This window comes from Lontra canadensis, unplaced genomic scaffold, assembly GCF_010015895.1.
Source record: "Lontra canadensis isolate GAN:19392208 unplaced genomic scaffold, GSC_riverotter_1.0 scaffold50, whole genome shotgun sequence".
Classification (NCBI taxonomy): domain Eukaryota; kingdom Metazoa; phylum Chordata; class Mammalia; order Carnivora; family Mustelidae; genus Lontra; species Lontra canadensis.
The window spans coordinates 3433502-3455117 of NW_022631044.1; the positions used below are offsets into that span (position 1 = coordinate 3433502).

At 43.7% G+C, this 21616-nt stretch overlaps 1 protein-coding gene and 1 pseudogene across 13 annotated transcripts in view; one reads left to right on the plus strand and one right to left on the minus strand.

Annotated features, from left to right (window-relative positions):
* AAK1 (AP2 associated kinase 1) overlaps positions 1 to 21616 on the plus strand; it is a 166550-nt gene that overhangs the window by 90504 nt on the left and 54430 nt on the right. For all 13 annotated transcript variants that reach the window (XM_032873728.1, XM_032873727.1, XM_032873732.1 and 10 more), the window contains exons 4-8: positions 5494 to 5602; positions 7088 to 7230; positions 16932 to 17053; positions 18477 to 18558; positions 19062 to 19194. In XM_032873728.1, the coding sequence (XP_032729619.1) occupies positions 5494 to 5602; positions 7088 to 7230; positions 16932 to 17053; positions 18477 to 18558; positions 19062 to 19194 (589 nt within the window). The remainder of the gene's footprint in view (positions 1 to 5493; positions 5603 to 7087; positions 7231 to 16931; positions 17054 to 18476; positions 18559 to 19061; positions 19195 to 21616) is intronic.
* Positions 2345 to 2494, minus strand: LOC116877251 (annotated as a pseudogene).

The window sequence follows — 21616 nt, forward strand, 5'->3', positions numbered from 1 at the left end:
AGAACTATTACCTAATTTAACACCGTGAAGATTTGTGTGCATATTTTCTTTGGGGAGTTTTTAGATCTTTGGTCTGGTTTGAATTAACTTTTGTGAATGGTATGAGGTAAGGATCTAATTTATTCTTTTGCATGTAGATAATCTAGTTGTCCTGAAAGGTCCCCCAATAATGGGCCCATGATTAAAGGAGCGAGACTGTTACAAAGCAAAGGTCAAGCAAAGCTTTATTTTGCGCCAAGCATCAAGAATCAAACCGACCTTTCAGGGCCATCTCTTGCAAAGAGGTGACTCCTCTCTGCCTTACAGACTAGCTTTTAAGGGCAAAGCCCATGTGGTTGGGCCTGGCCATGCACAGGTGGCCAATGAGATTGTAACACACAGAGAAAGCTGCACAGTCATGCTAGGTCACACATAAGTGACCAATTGAATTACAGTTTACCCTATAGTAGATATTTGAACTAGCCTATCACCTTGGTCAGAATTGGCGCCCAAAAGGCGCCCTAAGGGCGGGGCCCATACTCCTTGGTAGCTGGGGAGACAGTATGCGCCCCCACTGATTGGATACCTCCACCTGGCCTGACCTACCCTTGTATTTGGGCTTTGTTACCTGGGACTGGTTTCCGGGACTTGTTTTTAAGTAAGTTCCCTGGGCGGGGGGGGGGGGGGGGGGGCAGGGGGGGAGGTGGGTGGGGGGGGCAGGGTCAGTTAAACAACAAAGTCACTGTTCAACCAGATGGAATCGCTCTGGCTAAATAGGCCCTTACAGTCCCAGCATCATTTTTTAAAAAGACTTACTTTTCCCTCATTGTATCTTTTTTTGGGCACCATTTTCAAAAATCAGCTGGCTGTAAGCATATGGGTGCTATTCAGAGCATGTTGTTCCAGAATGTAAATCAAGGAATTGTATTCCTCATAGGTAAGATATCACTAGGAAAAGAAATAAGGCCTCTTAGTTACTAAATTGATTGATGTCCTGGAGCAAGCTTCTTCTCTCCTTCTGCACTGGTAACAGTTTACTAAGCAGCACATATCTGTGGGTCACATTTTGAGTGGCACTGTTCTAGATCTTTGCTACTTTAAGTGCCACTGAGGAGCAGGATTAGGGGCCCTTTCCTAGAGCTACTGGATTGGAATCTGCTTTTAAACAAGATCTCCAGGTGATTCATATGCCTGTTAAAGTTTGAGCAGCACTGTTCTAAAATCAGATTTTAGATGACTTTAAAGATCTATTTACTAACTCACTAACTATTCTCTTACTCACTAACTAGGATTAACTAGTGAGTAAGACTCAGGAACGGGAGAGTCAATGTGAGTGTGGGGACAAGAATCATATTTGGGACTTCTTATGTAAGCAGAAGTCCAGATACCTTGGCCTTCATAGAATACCAGGACTAGCCTAGATCTCAAAGTGCCTGCTTCCTCCTCGCTCTCTGCCTGCCTCTCTGCCTACCTATGATCTCTGTCAAATAAATAAATAAAATCTTAAAAAAAAGAAAAAGTGTTTCTTTTTATTACTGTACTGGACTTGATGTTTTACTGGGCCTGTGAATAACTCCTCGAAGAGAGTTATAAAGGAAATTTAGAGTGATTGAGGGAAAAAGGAGCAAAGAAAAGTAAGGCAAAAAGCATCCAGTAGGAGGGGGCGCCTAGGTGGCTCAGTGGATTAGGCCGCTACCTTCAGCTCAGATCAAGATCTCAGGGTCCTGGGATTGAGCCCTGCATTGGGCTCTCTGCTCAGCAGGGAGCCTGCTTCCCCCCTCCACCCCCCACCTGCCTCTCTGCCCACTTGTGATTTCTCTCTCTATCAAATAAATAAATAAAATCTTAAAAAAAAAAAAAAAAACTAACTTAAAAAAAAAGGCCATCCAGTAGGAGAAATAAACAAATTTCAGGCCTTAGAACTGGATTCCTTCACCTTTAAGTTAAAAAGAAGCTGAAATTTGCTTAAAAGCTCTGTGGAACCATGGTGTGATCCCAGAAGTAGGAATAGTGCTGAGTCATAAAAAGCAGAAAATGTTGAATATTTGAATGGAGGGTCAAAGCAGGTAAATTATCTCTTTGGAAACTTAATCTTTGCAAATATAAGCTCTATCAGTACTGGGAATTTGCAGATATCATGCTGACATTCCAAAGAAGGGTGACCTGAGCAAATATATAGGGAAATTAGTTATATACCATACTCATTTTTACTGTCTGGGGGTGAGTGGCATGTTACTGATATGCTCTTTAGAATGCTATCTTCTTTGTTTTCCTAAACTTAATATGAAGGTTTTTATAGATGTACTTACTTGGGGATTGAATCCTCTTGCTGTAGGAATTTTGAGCATAGGGATAGAATACTGTTTTGTGCTACAAGCATCATTAATTAGGGCCCCAGATAAACTTGAGATTTGTGATAACCTATAAGATCTGAGTTGAAGGCATGATTTTCAATTAGCAATAATCGCGCCTCGGATAAACCTCATTGACTACAATGCTGCCACTGCGCAAACTAAAGGCATGATTTTCAAATGGCAGTTTTCGCATGTATTTATGAAGAAAGTTTTTTAGCACCTCAAACAGTTAAATATATTAATAAGGCCACTACAAATCATTTAAAAATCTACTTAATAAAGCAGGTCTTCTAATAGCATGTTTATGTCAGTACTTTATTAGTCTTCTGTAATGGTAATCTAAATATAAAGTTTAAAAAGGACAATACACATTCCTTAGACTTACCACTGTTTAAATCATGTAATATAAACTGATCTGATCAATAATTTAACTGAACTTTTCCCACTCCCCTTAAAATCACGCTTTGACTTACACTCAAAAATACAGATTTTTATCTCCATGTACCCTAAATAAGAGTTGTAGCCAAGGGCATCAAGGCATCCTCCTTATTATATCCTGCCTTTTCCTGAGGAATTGAGCTCCCAAACCGTGTGAGTGCTGTCCCATACCTCTGTGTCCATTTCTGTTCTCCAAGTCTGGAACTGGGCTTTTAACCAAAGCCAGGGAATACTTGGGTCTCCTTTGGCCTATTGGTGCTACGAACAGGGCAGGGCACCCTCTATGTGAGTCAGTTTCCCTTTGCAGTAAGTTTTCCTCTTGGTCTTCTCTGCATTTCACAGCCGTTCAAATCGATCTTCTCTCTCCGTTGCAGACTAGTGAGATGTTACTCTAAAATCTGAGATGTTGCTGCATTATCAGGTCGTTAAAAGTGAGTGCCATGGGCTCCATCCGAAGAGGAAATCTTTTCTGCTTGGTCATCTCTCAGGAACTCTGCAGAAGACAAAATGAACGGGAATTTGGACTTGAACTGATCAGCAAACAGCTTGGCCACTGTTCTAGGATGCCATCTGCAGATGTTCATTATCCAGTTTGGGTCCTCTAATAGCTCTTGACCTCCTCTTGGCTCTACCAAATGCTTCCCCGCCCCCTGCGTCTTTATTATTCCTCTTGGGGTGAGGCAAATCAGAGGTGGCATTGCAGATTCTTTTTCAAACAGTTAAATGTAGACAAATTACTAATGTGGAAACATTAGTCTTTCATTCCTCCTGTGAACATTTGGAGAACATGATCTTCTGCTCTATTTTGGCTTCAGAACTCCTCTCCAGTTCTTCCTCCTTCCTCGACTGTGTAAATGAAATCAAGTTTTTGAAGACTTGATGATGAGAGTAAAAAGCAGGAGGAAGAATGGGGCTCTACAACATGAACCCTGAAATCACGTTCTGTTGTGCAGAACTCGAGAGAGAGACGGCTTTTTCTGCCTCATCATCTCCTTTGTCTGTCATCCAAAGTAGTTGCTCAAAGCCTTTTATTTCTCTCATCAAGCTGCTTTCTCATTCCCTTATACTGCAAACGTGGTCTTGCTCTCTACCAAAAACAGAACAATAGAACTGAACTCACTAAAGTTCCCCTTCTCCAGCTGTAAACCAATATGCATATCCATTTTCGATTCCTTCCTGCTCCTCTTTCTAAGACCTGTCCCTTTAATGGTGCCCTCAGTCCCCGCCCCCTCTTCCTGCAGGCATAGGTTCCTTCAGTTATCCTTTGTCCTCTCCTCTATGCTGAAGTTTCTGCTCCTGGCTCCTTACACTCTCCCATGCTCAGTTCTCTCTCATCCTGAGAATTCCTTCTGGCAATGCTGTTCCTCTCTGGAGCACAAAATGTTCCAGAAGACTCATCTATACTCGCCAGCTCTTACATGCTCAACTCTTTGCAAGTCCATTTCTCCCTCCCCCCATCCCATCCCTTCTCTGAAACTGTTCTTGTATCGGGCTCCAGTGACTTCCCACTGTCAGTTCCAGCCGTCCCATTTCTATTTTTGTCTACCTTTCTGAAGCAGCAGTCGTTCTCACTCCCTCACTCAGAGGAAAATTCTAATGAATTTTAACTTTGATGCTCAGGGTTCAGGTATATTCATGCGATACCATTATATTGGTATATAATTTTAGATTAAAAGAGACTTTATACGTCACTCTAAGCAACCAAATCTCCAGTTTTTGTAGTGGTAGTTACTGTTTTTATGGCCTGAACTGTCATGTTTGTCTGGTGACTCAACCACTTACATTTCCACTATCCTCCCACTTTTTTAAACCAAACAATTTATTAAAACTAGTTTTATGGGGTTTTTTTTAATCTTGAATTTGTGCAAAAATCCTTCTCCTCAGCTTGCTCACTTTTTCTTTCCCCGACTTACTTCTTAATGACATTGGATTTTAAACATCATCGTTACAAAGATTTGCCTCTAGGGATGCTGAAAGAATGATAGCAAGGTGTGAGGCAGCCTCTGGTGCCTGAATGGGTCCTGACACACAGGAGGTGCTCCGTCAACATTTGCTGGCTCAGTGAATTCCATAAGCAACCCGGAGAGAGCATATGCAGTTCCAACCAGAGAGCTAGAAACAGGACCCATCTTATATTCCATTTGGTGGACTTGAAAGGCTTAATTATGAGCAAAATGTTTAGGTTGGGATGCCACCATAGGCCATTCAAAATGTTGTAAAGCGGTTATTCTTTTCATACATTTCCTAAAGGGAGGAAAACAGTACAAACAATTTAAAAGTCATGTTGAATCCACTTGTCTACCTACAGCCAGGAAAAAAACCCCCACCAGTTTCTTTTTTCTGAATTAAAAATTCACATGTTTAAATAATTCATACTGTCTGGCTCGTACTCTTTGCAGTACTTCTGGAGATGGGCGTCTTTGCTCCTGACTTACAGGGAGCACTGATAGAACAAGCACATAGGCACCCTGTGTGCATCTGCTTCCAGAATCTCGTTCAGGAGCGTGTTGTGCTTTAGTAGGGCTATAGAACTGTTGACTGAAGAGCTGGCCATGAATCTCAGAGACCACTGGAAACCTGCTCTTAACCCTCCTCTGCAGTCTTACCTTTCACTGCTGTTAAGGTTATCTGTTTAAATTATCTGTGCTAATGGAACCGCGCGCTCCCTCTGTCCCTACTGGTGTCTGTATCTAATACTGTATTTCTCAACTCTTCTTTCTAGAGAGACCTGTCGGGGCACAAGAACATTGTCGGTTACATTGACTCCAGTATCAACAACGTGAGCAGCGGGGATGTGTGGGAAGTACTCATTCTGATGGACTTCTGTAGGGGTAAGTGTATAACCCAGACCTTGAGCTCCCATTGTCTGGCACTTTGATTGTCAAGGGCACGGGGGTCATTTCAGTGAATGTGCTCTGTGCCCTAATGTCTGTTGTTGTGGTTTTAAAGGTGTGCAGACTGTGAGACTGAAAGATACAGAGCCTGCTGTCACCTCTTGGTTATTCTTATGGCAAACGATTTGAAGTGGTTGATAATACAAAACTCCTCTTTTGTTAGCTTTAGGCAGGTTTGGTGCTTGTATGTGAATGAGAATGTATGAGGGTGAGGAGGAATATGTTATCTGTGATGCTTTAAAACAAGCAATGAAGGCACATAATAAAGTCCCAACTCCAGATGGACCGAAGAAAGGATTTAGCCTCCCCACTCCCTCCCTCATGTGTTCTCTTCTCCACCCACACCCCCGTCCTTGTGTTATGGGGGAAAATAATTCTTTTCGTCTAATGGAAATGACCTTTCCTCTCCTTTCTTGCAAGCTGTAATTGCCAGTAAGGCTATACTCAAACGATGCTGCTGTGAACAGTGGAGTTAAGTAGTTGAAAGCTTGGAGTTTCAAGCAGCCTTTATCTTGGGACGTACAGACTGTAGCATGACTTGATTCAGAGTTGACTGCCTTTCATACAACAAGTTTGGAGGTCTGGCTCTTGTGGCTTGAGCAACTGCCACTTACAAGCTTGGGTCACTGCCTCACTGTTTGGTGCCCTGTTTTATAATCATCCGTACTTCCACTGAATTTTCCTTGCCTTTAAAGATACTGTCCATAAATTAAATATGTGGTTAATCCCCAAAACGTAATGTTAACTGATAATTTCAGCCAATTCTCTAATAACCCTAAGCCAATTTTATAAGATACTACCAAATTTGAACTTGGCTGTTTGTTTCCTCCTGTCCATTCTTTTTTGGATGGTAAAATGTTTCGAGACAAGGCAGTGGGAGCATCCAGGGATCTGGATAATTTTGTAAGTGAGGTCATCAGTCTTCTGGTCCTGGAGATGAAATATTGGTGGAGTATTTCTTCATTTTCGGCAGCAAGTAGTGAGTGAGGCTAGAGAGACCAAGCCATTCCTAAACTACAGACCAGAAAGCTGTCTTCTTCCTGCTTCTGGGGTCTCTTGTGTAGTCTGATTCTTAAATACAGCAGGTTGAACCTGTGGCCTCATCCCATACAAACAGGGACAGAGTAACCAAGTGGCTAGAGCAGGACCAGACCATCAGGTCTACTGATCTTCAAGATGTCGCGAAGTCAGCTCACATCTGGAGTACTTTATAAAATAAATGGGTTTTGCTGCATCAGAGGAGGCCCTGGATTGTAAGAAGATGAATCTGGGTCTGGGAATCAAGACACTTGGGTTGCAGTCATGGCTCAGCCAGTGACCTTTGTCCAGGTCGCTCTTCTGTGGACAGCCTGTTCATTGTCTTGGGTGAGTGGTGAATCAGAATGTTGCTAACCTCCCGGCTTGCTCTATGCCCCCTCACAGGAGGCCAGGTGGTCAACCTGATGAACCAGCGCCTGCAAACAGGTTTTACAGAGAATGAAGTGCTCCAGATATTTTGTGACACCTGCGAAGCCGTTGCCCGCCTGCATCAGTGCAAGACTCCTATCATCCACCGTGACCTGAAGGTAACGGTCCCACTGTTTGCTTAAGTGCCTTTCTACAGGCTATTTCCCATAGGCCTGGGGAACGGGGAGACACTTGGGGGATGTGACAGAACATGCGTGGTAACCTCCTATTTCTTCCGTTCTGCTTGGTAAGAGAAGATACAAAGAAAAAAAAAAGAAAGTAGGGTACAGGTATGGCTTTTATTACCCAAGTAGCCTTTAGAAATCCTTTATAGTCATCAACTGACTAAATACATGTTGTTTTTGTTTTTCCTGATGGAGTCCCAAATTTACGGTCAGGGGCATGGAAAATGATAGACTAATTTCAATAGTTTGCAAACAGTGATGCTTGTTTTTTTTGTTTGTTTTTTTTAAAGATTATGTATTTATTTATTTATCAGAGAGAGAGAGAGAGAGAGAGTGAGCACAGGCAGACAGAGTGGCAGGCAGAGGCAGAGGGAGAAGCAGGCTCCTTGCTGAGCAAGGAGCCCGATGTAGGACTCGATCCCAGGACACTGGGATCATGACCTGAGCTGAAGGCAGCTGTTTAACCAACTGAGCCACCCAGGCGTCCTGATGCTTGGTTTTTAATGTCTGTTTCATATTTTGCAAAATCCAGTAAGTGATTATTTTAAAAATTTGTTCTGCTAATTACTACCTCCTTGTACGGGGCTTTTCTGATTATTGTCACTTGACAATGTTTGTCGAATGGACTTGGCACCTGGCTGGGATTCACCAGCGTGTATGGCACACCAACTGTGTGCCGTGTATACTACCAGACACTTCACACACACACACACGCTGTTGGAGGAAGATGTTCTTCTTTACGTTTATAGTTAGGGCAACTCAGGAGTAGATCAGTTATGTGACTTGACTGAGGTCATATAACCAGAAAGGAGCAGGTTCCGAAAGTGAATCCTGTTCTTCTGATTCTAAATTACAGTTTCTTTTCATTACACACCTGTGTTTTGAGAAACCTGCTTCATGGCTCGTAACTGGGATCAGCATCCCCTAGTGTGCTTGTTAAATGCAGGCTACCGGATTCCACACGGAACCCGTTGGGCCATAACTTGTGTGGCGGTGTCAGGGAAGCCTAGGAATTTAGAGCTTAATAATCACCCCTTGTGGGTTTTGTATATTCTCAAGTCTGAGGATCATAGCAGCCTACTAGCATTTCTGTGTCAAGGTTTTTAGTTTTGTTTTTTGTTTTTTAAAAAATTCAGATATAATTCATAACCATAAAATTCACCCTTTTAAAGTATACAATTTAGTGGCTTTTACTCTGTTTACAAGGCTGTACAACCATCACCATCATCTAATTCTAAAACATTTCATCTCCCCAAAGGAAACCCTGTATCCATCAGCAATCACTCTTCATTCCCACCTCTCACCCCGCACCCCTGGGCAACCGCTAATTTGCTTTGTTGCCCGGTCTGCGCGTGTCACATAAATGGCTCATACAGTAAGTGGCCTCTTACATCTGACTTCTTTCACCTAACCGTGGTGTCAGAGTTCATCTGTGTTGCAATATGCAACGGTACCTCATTCGTTTTCATGGCATGATCGTCATAGTGTGGCGAGACCACATCCCGTTCATCTAGTCCTCAGTGGATGGACATTTGAATTGTTTCTACTTCAGGTAGTATGAACATCTGTGTGCTAGTTTTAAGTGGGTGTATGTTTTCAGTTTTCTTGTGTGTACATCTAGGGGTGTAATTGTTGGGTCATTTAGTAACCGCAGTTAACTTTCAGAGGAATGGCCAAACTGTTTTCCAGAGTGGCTGTACTATTTCACATCCCAGCAGCAATACACGAGGGTTCCAGTTTCTCCACATCCTCACAGCTCTTCTCGTCATTTTTATTTCAGCCAGCCCCATCGGTGTAAAGTGGTACATGCATGTTGGCATTTCTGTACTAAAGCAGTTAGCTGACGGGAAGGTAGTACATACCTTCAGAAGCCTTAGCTGGCCTTCTCCAGTGACCTTCTGCAGTCAGCCCTGTTTCTGAGTAGAAAAAGGAGAATACGTTTCAGTAATTATTATGAACCTAGCATGGTACAAGTACATAATTCCGTGGAGGTGGTACAGGTAGAATGTGGTTCCTACCCCCAAGATGTTTGAAGTGTTGGTGAGAGGATGTAAATGAAATGTTTAGATTTGAAACAGAGACAGGTGACGTACAAAGGTTCTAAAACAAAGTGCGGAACAGTGGAGAATCGAGCTGCTTACTGTGTGGTCAGAGAGTGGCACTTCACAGGCTGGTGGGATATGCATGGTCGTGGAGAGGATGAAGGACATTTTAGGCAGAGAGCAGAGCCCGCGGGCTTCCTAGAGAAGGGGACAAAGAGGCTTAAGAGCATGCATGTCCCTCTCTAGGAACACCCCTGGCACAGTAGGCTGATGGGGCATAGAGGTAAGGGCAAGAGGAGGAGGCAGAGGCGACCCCTGAGCATCCTTGTAGAGAGTGCTGTTCCCATGTTCTTAAACAAAATCTTTTATTGGAACTGGATTAAATGAGGCCTCATTGGTGAGTCATGGCATACCTGTCGATAAAATCTCCCTAATTTACATACTCCCAGCATGGCAGTGCCCTGTGGTGCTCACAGTGCTGCTGCGAGTCAGTGACGGGAGCCAGAAGTATGGAGCTCAAGGTCTAGCCCGGGGACACGGGGTAGGACAGTGCTTGGGCTCAGGCAGCGGGAACCCCAGACTCTTTCTTCATTGCACCGAACAGTCTGTGACATATGTTAGCAGAGGCACGTGGCTAGAGGGGAATCAGAGGAGAGGCTGCTGTGTTCTGTTCCTCAGCTTGCCCCCGGCCCTGTGCCCCTCAGCCCTCCTTGGTGCTCCTGAGAGCTGGCTAATTCTGCTAATTACTCTCTCCTTGTACCAGGCCTTTCCAATTATATAGTCACATATACACAGCATATACACATATACCAATTATATAGTCACATACACACATATACACAGCATATACTGTGCTGACGACACAGTATTGGACTCTGTAGTTGTGTCTGAATCCGTAGTGGGGACCACCAGGTGGGCACCCGTAGCTCCAGAGACTTGCCATTTCTCCTCTACCTTGGAAATAGTTGAATGTAAATAGGGGCCCCCTGGGAGGAGGCCCCGGTTGTAATTGTTCCAGAAGAGTCCTGCCTGCTGTTGATTTTAGTCATTGACTCCTGGTTGTTTTGATGGAAGCTTTCCCAAATTCCATATATCCTCCACTCCATGCCATTTAGCCGCTTTCATTAGCAAGTGAGATTTTGTTGATTTCTGCTAAAATACAAGTCAGTAGGACATGAAAAAGAGCACAGGCCAGGCCAGCTGTGGATCCCCTTGTTGGGCTGCCCTGCGTGGGGGTTCATTATTCCCATCCAGAACTGAGGCGAGTCCTTCCCACCACACGTGCGGTCTCTCCTTCAGTGTCTGTGTAGGAAGTAAGTTGAAAGTGGTCCCCGTCCTTAAGCAGCTCACATTCTAAAAATAGCATGATAGAAGCTCTGTTCTTCATTGGAGGTCTTTCCTCAAATACATTATTTTAACATTTTCATCACTTCACTGTTTTGTTTTGTTTTAATCTTTCCCTCTCTGAGGAAATAAAGAGATCACTGCAGATCATGGGTTCATAGAGCTGGGAAGGTTACCTAAGCCAGCCTTCTCCTGTTACCAGTGAGGAAGCCTCTGCCCACAAAGGCTGTCACCTGCACAGCTAATTCTGTGATCAAACCAGAGCAAAGGCCACGGGTCTTTTACTCCCATCTTGGTTTTTATTTGGTTGGTTTTGCTCTGTTATACTGTGCTGTTTGTCTAGGCACTTAAGAAAGGGGAAGAAAGGGCTAAGGTTTAATAAGTGCATTCAGACTGAAAAAATCATGAATGTCTCCTCTTTTGTCAGAAAAGAGATTTTGATTTCATGAAGTACAGTAGGATGAAGATTCTTACCCATTTTTAGAATCATAAGTTTGAAACCCTACGTTTATCAAATTCTCCAGAATTTCTAGTGGTAATAAATTCTGTGACTGAAATGCCTGAATGCCTTATCTGCTTGGAATAATGTCAAAATGAAGGGTCAGTAGGAGGGGGCTTTCCAGACCTTCTAGCTAAAGCTGTGAGCAGAGTTTGGGAGTGATGACTTCAATAACCCTATTAAGCCAATAGGTTGGGAAGTAAAGTCAGTACTATTAAACTTGCAAAGAGCTGGAAGACCTTAGGATTGTGACCAGTGTCAGGCTAACATCTCAAGGGACTTGGCCAAAAACAAAGTCACTCTGCAAATTCTCTGGAGCTTCTAGAAGATGATGTATAAAGGTCCAGTTGGTTTTCTACCTTCCTAGTCTCACTGAATCCCTCTGGGCCCTACTTTAGTCCTGACCTTAGTCACTTCCCCCTGGACGATGGCACCTGCTCTCACTTTCCCCCTTCTCCCCTCTCACTGGCTAACCTCTCTCAAACACCTCTTTTCATCTGCTGCTGAGTGGCTCCCGAGGGGCCTTCCCTAGTCTGCTGTTTGTCAGCTGCTCTGGTGGTCTCTCCTGCTCCCTCCAAGATTGCCCGTCTGAGCTGCCCACATTCCATACCTGCATAATGCCCCTCAGTGCAGCGGGGAGGGTTAGCCTCAGTGGTCAGGCAGCCCGAGCCCACATCCTGCCCTACCAGCCTTGTGATGTGTAAGGCATGTTAGGTAACTGGACTCAGTTTTCTCATCTGTTAACCGGGACAATAAGGCTTTGTAAGAGTCCTCATGAAATTGTGTAGGTGAAAGTGCAGGGCGCATCATGTGGCTCATAGGGGGTGTTGTTAGTTGTGTTGTTACTTGTCTTGTTAGTTGTGTCATTCTTGTCTCTGTGCCTTTGCTTCTATTACGACTTTCAGCCACTTGAGTCCTTCACTAACCAGAAGCCCGGCTTTATCTGGTCTCCCCATGCCTAAGGTCACTATCCGGAGACCTTCCAGCCCCCGTGTCTTCGGTGTTCTTTGTAACTCCAGTGCCCAGCACAGTGCTGTCCCAGCCATGGTGGCATGTCTGTGCGCCTTAGGTGCCTCAAGCCTGCTGCCATCTCAGCGCCGTCCTGCGGACTGTCCTCCGGGAGCCACCTCCTCTCCCGGGTGGTCCACACCCTCTCCCTCCATTCAGGTGTCTCTGCTCACCTCTTCGAGGTGACCTTTCCGAATGTGCTGTTTGCAGTAGTGTCCCCCTTCACTTCACATGTGTTTAACCTGTGGGGGTTTTCCCCATAACATTTATCACCACCTGGCAATTACACGTACTTTCTTATTCTCTCCCGCTGGACTCTAAGCTCTGTGAGCAGGTGAACCTTGATTTGTTCACAGCCTTACCCCCAGAACCTCCTCGGCATATAGTAGGAGTTGGAATGTGTGTGTGTTTCTCTATTAAATGAGTGGTCATAACTTCTTAGGCTTATAGAGTGAGATTTACAGTTTGCTTTCAGGCACAGTCTCCTACTTGCTTCATAACAGCAGCGATAGAAATATTATTAGCTTGACTTTGCCGGTGAGAAACAAGTCTGACAAGGCTTAAAGGTTTGTCTGAGGTCAGACATCTGATTATTCCCTGAGGTCCTGTGACCTCCAAGTCTAGTGTGGTTGTCACATGCCAGGCTCTGTGTCCAGTGTGTTGTTGTTGGTGGTGGTGCTGGTGACGAAGGGCAGTGGCCAGCTTGACCTTGGAGGTTTTTGCAGGTTTCCCAAGTCACAGGGTCAGACTGAGAACGTGCAGAGGGTGCGGCAGCTGGTGTGGTGGCCGCTGCCAAGTGAGTTCACCTTTGCCACCTCATGACCCTCCCAGCAAGCTGGCAAAGCGGCCAGAGCGGACCTTTACCATTCTTACCTGCATTAGCATTTCTTTCTTTTTAAAAAAAAAATTTATTTATTTATTGAGAGAGAGAGAGAGAGAGTGAGAGAGAGCACAAGAGCAGGGTGAGGGTCAGAGGGAGGGGGAGAAGCAGACACCTCACAGAGCAGGGAGCCCGATGCGGGGCTCAATCCCCGGACGCTGGCATCATGACCTGAGCTGAAGGCAGACACTTAACAGCATGAGCCACCCAGGCATCCCTGCCTTAGCATTTCTCCGATATTGATAAGGCTTTTCCCTACGTTGATAGTTTTGGCTTTGTGTCCACTTTTGTGCACACCCTTCATTTTTAACTGTTTTTTCTGCAAACATAGGTTTGTGTGATGTTATCTTTATGGGAAGGAGGCAAGCTGAGGTGGGGACCAGGTTGATAGAGTGTAATGCTGAGTTCTGCCACTCAGAACCAGAGTTCTAACCAGAAACACAAACCTAGTTTTTAAAGGTGGTGGTTGGGGGGAAATAAAAACAGAACAAAAACTCCAGTGTGCCTCATCATCATTCTGTCTTTGCTTGGTTTTCCTCCTCCCTCTAACCCAGAGATTTTGGTCCCTGGAACTACCTTGTTTGTGTTTTGAAGTGAGTTAACTTCTTGGTCTCCTAGATTATACATTCTAGCGTTGGCAGTATAGACAGTAATTTTGAAAGGGCAGTGCATGTACAGTAGGAGATGCGTGTTTCGTGTGATGCGGGGAAGGAAGATTGCTACTAACAGATACTGAGTAAGGGATCGAGGGGTATGTGGCATGTGAAATCCTACCTGGGTATTGTAGTACACACATGGGCATAGTATAATTATAGACAGGGGTTGACAAACTTTCCTGCCAGGGACTGGATAGTAAATATTTTAGGCTTATCAGCCGTATTGTCTGTCACAACGGCTCGGCTCTCCAATGGAGCTCAAATGCAGCAACCATGGACTACGGGATAAGTAACAAATGGGCGTGGCTTAACTTGGTCTGAACGTCTTCCTTCAGCAACCCCTTTAGCAACCCCTCGTGGACAGTTAGGTTCTACAGATTTTATAGCCTGGCCGTGGAAGATTGTACTGAGGAGTTAGAACTCGAGCAAGGCCTCATAAAATGGCTACGATTTGACAAATGGAGCAGTTGAATAAAATAACAAAGCAGGCAATGCAGGGAATGCTTAAGAGACACTGAGCAAAGCAGCCTGGCTAGTAATTAGTCACCTGGTTCCTCATCGACCAGATTCCTATTATGGGGCATTTCTGAACGTAAGGGACTAAGGCAGCCCCGTCCTTAAGCATGTCTCCAGTACACTGGGCATACTCAACACCCAGCACAGTTGAAGGGTATTATGGCTGAGGACCCTGAATAACACTCCACTTCTAACTTGCTTCCTGCCCCTGCAGAAAAGTAATTAATTACCTTTCTCTAGAATTAAATTGCCTAAGTTTACTACCCAGCTTCATCACTGGGAGCCTCACCCTCTGCATCTGTAAAACAGGGATATTATTATATTATTAGGAGGATAATCTCATGTGAGGTGCTGAGCACAGTAATACTCATAATAGTAAAATCTCAGTAAGTGGTAGCCAATCTGTCTATAACCTTGGAATTAGATTGCAAGTGTTAGTATTGCTTTGTTGGAATTATTTTAGATTCTTAAAGTGAGTATATGTTCAGGATAACTTGAGTGTGTCACTTTGTGTAAATAAGTTAAACTGATGAGCTTTATAAAAAGCTATAGATGAAATATTTGCTTGCCTCAGCCTTGTCTCTGGGGACCAAGAGCATATCCATGAGAGCTGGTGGCCATAGTTCACCCTGCCTATGTGGCTAAAAATCCCTAGGTCAAGATTCTAGATTCAAGTGATTATAGGTTAATGGTACCCCAGGTGCAAAAGAGTATCTCTCAGGAAGAAAAAGAGATTTTAAACCTAGGCCTCCAAGGCTTCCCACAGATGAATTCCAAGGAACAGTGAGTTAACAGTAACCATAACAAAACCCCTGATAACAACACACGCCGGAGACTCAGTAGGAGTAATAAACAATAAACAAAAGAATCAGTTTACAGCAAAGGCTTTAGGTAGTAGATTTAGCTGATACAGAATATACAGTGAACATTTTTTTAATATATAATGTAATTTTCAGAAGAACTAAAGCAAGTATAGAAACAAGTATAGGAACAAGAGACTTTCACAATTGACCATTTTTTTTTTTTTTTTAAAGGAAGAGTCGTAGTAGTATGGCCCAGGCATTTGGTGGCTTTCTGTCTCGCTTCTGACAGACGGACACACACACAAACACGGTGTTAAGTGTGTTTCTATTTTTTAGCTTATTCCATTCAACCAGCATTTTCTATAGCAAGCACTATGTTAGGCCCTGGTAGAGAAGACTACAAACAGGATTAAGAGATGGTTCTTGTCTTGGGGCACCTGGGTGGCTCAGTGTGTTGAGCCTCTGCCTTTGGCTCAGGTCATGATCTCAGGGTCCTGGGATCGAGCCCCACATCAGGCTCTCTGCTCGGCAGGGAGCCTGCTTCCTCCTCTCTCTGCCTGTCTCTCTGCCAACTTGGGATCTCTGCCTGTCAAATAAATAAATAAATAAATAAATAAAATCTTTAAAAAAAAGAGAGAGAGATGGTGCTTGTCTTGAAGGAGCTTGTAGTCTACTCTTGCCTTTGTTTTCTAAAGGTGATCAGTCTTTGGAAGGCTGGGAACAAAAGACAATGGAGACTACAGACAGACTTGCTGGCCCAACAAGATGTTTTGGCTGCCATTTTACTGCCCACATGAGCCAGGTCTGTTCTCCAACACACCAGTCAGCTCAGTTCACCTATACGAACAGTTACTCACTACATCTTGAGTACAGAAGCGCCCACCATCTTGAAGTTATTCTTTCATTGGCATAGTCCTTTGATGCCAGAGATTTCTGGAGATTCTGGTATTTGTAAAGGACCCTTCTACTTGGAACTGCTAACTCACTGTCCAAATAATTCATCTATAAAAGATAATACTTTAATAGGAAAACTGCACATTTGCCCACAGGCCTTTAATCACTTTGAGAAGTATCTAAAATATAGCAAATATTTATTATTCCAGAAATCCTAATGTAGTGTGGTAAAGAAATTGATAATGCATGGATAAGGCCCAGTGAAATAATGACATCAGGAAGAACGAAGTGCTGAAGCACTGTGGGGGAGGAGTGACATTTGTCTCAGTGGGTCCTTGAGGAAGGCTTCAAACATGAGGTGCCATTTGAACTGGATTTGGAAAGATGAATGGGATATTGATAGTTGGGTAAGAAGGTGGGATCACAGAGAACATTCTAGCCTGAAAGAAGAACATGAGGAAAGATACACAGGCTTGAAAGTATTTGGACTAGGGGTGCCTGGGTGGCTCAGTGGGTTAAGCCTCTGCCTTCGGATCAGGTCATGATCCCAGGGTCCTGGGATTGAACCCCACATTGGGCTCTCTGTTCAGCAGGGAGCCTGCTTCCCCGCCCCCACTGCCTGCCTCTCTGTCTACTTGTGATTTCTGTCTGTCAAATAAATAAATAAAATCTTAAAAAAAAAAAAAGAAAAAAGTATTAGGACTATTTCTGCAGAGGTGAGAAATGGGGCTGGAAATCTAGGAACATGGGACTCTTGCTTCCGCATTGTGGAATTCCTCAGTTTGCCCCCTCTATTGTCATTTCACCCTGTTACTACGCTTTGCTTTTTTGTTCACTTGGGATGACCCCTCTCGAGATACTTGGAGGGGAATAACTTTCCTGTGTATATTAATAGGATTATCAGCTGTAAAATATTTATATGACTCTGAACCAGATTTTCATATGCATCACTAAATAATATTTTGGAATGGGTGGTTGGGAAATGTTTTTCAGGTTGAAAATATTCTCTTGCACGACCGAGGCCACTACGTCCTGTGTGACTTTGGAAGCGCCACCAACAAATTCCAGAATCCACAAACTGAGGGAGTCAATGCAGTAGAAGACGAGATTAAGAAGTAAGCTTTTCCTCCTTTCTTGGAGTTTTGTCCATGACCAGATCTGCACCTGTACTTTGAGCTTATGAAAAGGTCAGGGTGGGAAGACCATGGTGCTGGTCATGGTGCCCCTTGTCTCAGGGCATCATGTTGGCAGTTGGGGTGTTTGATTATAAGTGGAGAATGAGGAAGGGATCCATAAGCATTTATCAGTAGAGTAAAATGAAGGAATCATACAGTACTTTATCAGTGGCCCAGTGATCACTGTATATACATATTTTGACTTCTGTCACATAGTCCTTAAAAAGCTGCATGGTACACAAACTGTAGAAGGACTGTGATGTTTTCAAGTGGAATCACAACAGCTGGGACATTATCAGTCAGTTGGATATGCTTTCCACTGAAGCCTGCATTGCTGTGTACTCCTTCTTGCTCATAAGGAGCCCACCAGTCTGGTGGAGTTAATGGTAAGTAGGGCTATGAAGTCTCTACAGATACCGAATCACTGAGTTGGATGAGAAAAAGCATCTTTAGATTTCTGGCTCCAGTAAGAACCTGAACCATCTTCCCCTTCTTGTCCAGAGTATTAGGTTTTTCACAGGCAACAATACCCACTAATACCAATAATAAACCAGCAGTCTCGTCCACCTACCTCTGTCCTGATCCTCAGTCTCCTTTCCTGCTTCTTCCCCAGCAGCCAAGCTGGGGCAGGAAGACTTTGGTCCATGGTGCTGGTGGACAGCTGAACCATGGTGCCCTCTGGACTTTGGAGACTTGAGCAGCGTAGTCATGTGCTTGGTAACATCAAGACACTCGCTTTGAAGCTGAGCTTATACTGTCTTTACTTGAGCCGGAGATAAGAGGAGGACTGTTGCTTCATCCCTCTTCTAGCAGCAGAGACCAGCCACCTTCCGCCCTGTTCTGCCCTTCTCCAGTGTCTCAGCCTGTATGATATGTCTGAGTTGAGCCAAATCTAGGGGAATTGCTGTTTTTAAAAACAAATCAGAGAATACAGTGTAAATACACTATCAGACAACAAGGATTTGCAGGATATTTTATCATTGGAGGACCCAAGAAGAGTTGCTTTTAGTGTTTATTGACGTGCCTCAGTGTCTGGGTCTCCTCATGCTCTCAGATAGAAGGACTGCTTCTAGAGGGCCATGGGGATAGACCAAGGACAGCTTTTCATTTTATCTGCACTGGTATTTCATGCTCTCTTCTGCGGATTGCTCCCAGGGAACTAGACTTTTTAAATTTAATGTATATGTTTTTAAAAAGTTATTTCTGGGTGTGGTGCATAAACAATGAATGTTGGAACACTGAAGAGAAATAAAATAAAATGGAAAAAAATACTTAAAATGGAAAAAAAAAAGTTATTTCTGCTACCCCTGGTTTTTAATTATAGCATTGACATATTAACAAAAAACTAATCTCTTGATTGTAGATACACAACGCTGTCCTATCGAGCACCAGAAATGGTCAACCTCTACAGTGGCAAAATCATCACTACAAAGGCAGACATTTGGGTAGGTGTCAACTAACCTATCTGCACCTCAGATACCAGCAGTCTTGACCATAAACCCCCAAGTTTAATGCAGACAGTGCCATAGCGAGAGGGCCACTGTACCATGTCACTGTCTACCAAACCCTCAGGGTTATTCTTCACTCCAGGTGACCAGCCACTGCCTCGTGAAGGATGTCAAAGGAAATGACTTTAGAGTTCTGTGAAAATTATTCAGGTGACCTGCCCTTTATTTAGGTGGTTTTCATATATGCATTACTAATTCTTAAGAGCAAAATAGCTGAAATGCTTGTTCCTTATTGGAACACAGTTTGGTAATGATGATCAAAATAATGTACGTCGGCAGCTGAATAGTGGTGTTGAGTTCTAAATTCAAGTTTCTGATAGGTTAATAGTACAGAGTGTTTGTATCTGCTTGTAAATGTGGACAAGGCCAGTATCTCTCAGTAGACCCATCGGCAGTTATGGTAAATAAACCACTTGTAGAAATCTGCTTTATTTTTTTAGGCTCTCGGATGTTTGTTGTATAAATTATGCTACTTCACTTTGCCATTTGGAGAGAGTCAGGTGGCAATTTGTGATGGAAACTTCACAATTCCTGATAACTCTCGATATTCCCAAGACATGCACTGCCTAATTAGTAAGTATTTCAAATTTCTCATTTCATGTGTTTACCTCCAATCTCCAGGAATGAACTGGGGGACAGAGGGACTGGATCGCAGGAGTGATGGGTTGGATGCAAAGATAAGTCATCCGGTAATGGTTGGTCACTCAAAGATGACATAAAACAGTGTTAATTAGAGTCTTAGATCTTTTTACCAGAAATCTAAGCTCTTTTGCACTTGAGCAGAAATACCAACTGTGCTCAGAGCGGCACAGAACTGCTCTGTTCTCTTGCAGTCGGTATGAAAGAGTCCAGCTGACTCCTATCAAGTGATAAGAAATTCATCCTTGCAAAACTGGAAGCAACTCTAATTGAAATGATTGCCATGCGTTGGCTGGAGTGAATACATAATTAAGACTGTATAACTCTGTGGAACAAGATTTTTTTTTTCTCTCTTTAGGTTAATCACTGGATTTTGATAACAAGCATTTAAACTCGGTGCTTGGTTTAAAGTGATTTTTAGGCGCCCCACTCTTCTGCATCATCCTAGAGAGCATATGTGCCAGTTCATTAACCAGATGGTAGAACGAGTAATCTTTGCACAAGCCCTTGTACTTAAATGTGAAGCAGAGATAGTTTATCATCGTTTCACATTGGTCAGGGGATTTAGCATCTAAATTTTAACCATGATGGGTTATAAGTCCTGGGATGGTTTGGGTCCCCGTTTGGGTCCCGGGTGGGGTTGCATTGAAAAAAATAGAAGGAGATATGGGTAGAGCATCTGACAGTTGTTAAGGGCCTCCTCGTTCCTTATTTAATTCTTAAAATCTCATATAGTAAATGTAATTATCCCCATTATACAAACAAAGAAGCCAAAGCTGAGAAAGTATAGGTAACTTACCCAGGGTAACGTAGTTAGAGCTGTTAGACAACTACCCATTCCACTGGGCAACTTCATCAATCCTCTTCTTCTGTTTCTGAAACAAAAAGTGTGTTTTGGGGGGTGATTTAAAGAGACAGTGTGTGGCATTTAATGGTTGTTGGATGGTTTTCAGAGGTAAAGCAGGAGAGTAGTCCCTCCTTATCCGCGGATTTGCTTTCTGCGGTTTTAGCTACCCACCGCTGACCGCACTGGGAAGCAGACGATCCTACTTCTGATGTATAGTTGGGTCAGTAGTGGCCTAACCTTATGTCACCATGCCTGTGTCATTCCCTCACGACATCTCATCACACAGGCATTTATGCTTTCACGTCATCACAAGAAGGGTGAGTACAGTGTGATGAGATGTTTTGAGAGAGAGGGAGAGAGCACATTCCCCTAACTTTTATTGTAGCATATAGTTATAATTACTTTATTTTATTATTATTGTTAGTTGGTCTCATACTGTACCTAATTTGTAAGTTGAGCTTTATCATACGTATGTATGTACAGGAGAAAACAGTATCTCTCGGAGTCCGTACTATCTGCGGTTTCAGGCTCCTACTGGGGGTCTCGGAACTTGTCCCTCTCCCCTCCCCCACCCCAGATAAGGAGGGACTACTGTATATCTATTCTAGAACTGTAGCTACCTAAGTGAGATTGGAACGATATATAGGAAATAGCCAGATCTGGTGCTAGAATGGTAGGATTTGGGGGGACTACATTTCTTAACATTTGTACAGCCATTCATATTAGGAAAAATAACTCTTCATGAGTGTCTGTATCACATCTTTCCCAAACTCTGACCTATTTCTTTACAAACTGCTGGAAGTTTCCACAGTCACCCTAAAGTCACAGGTCTAAAATTAAATTTATTGTCCTTGCCCAATTACTCCCGATACATAATTCCCCTCTTTTTTCAGTTTCTATCAGTGGTGTCACCATTCAAGCTAGGATAATGGAAACTTTAGGTTTTCTTTGGACTTGACTGGCAAGAGAGTACAGTCAGGCGTTTTCTAAGCAGTGCTCATTCTTGGGAGTCTCTCCTATCGCCATCACATTCTCTATTCTCATCACTCACCACAGTATATACACACGGGGCCAGCGTGTGCGTGTAGGGGTGGGGTGGCCACTAGCCTCTCCACTCAGTCAGTCAGTCCAGCGCCGCCTCACCATGAGATCAGTCTTACACAGCGCCCCCCTTGCAGGTCCCCATAGTAAACTTCCTTGTTCGCCCGTGGTCCCACAGGAGGGCCCACATTCTTAGCATGGCATTTAAGACCCTTCATACTCTGGTTCCACCCCACCCACCCAGCCTTATTTCCCTGTGTTCTCTGACAAGGAAATTTCTCTCTGTCCCTCTGGCACCTGCATTTCCTCACAACAGGGCCTTCCCTTGCCTTTCACCCAAGTGCATTTTTGCCCAGACTATTCCTTCACCAAGAATATCTTTTTTCCCTCTCTCCCCTGACCGACTAAATTCTTTCCCGCCTTCAAGCCCAAATACTGCTTTTTCTTTCTTTCTTTCTTTTTTTTTTT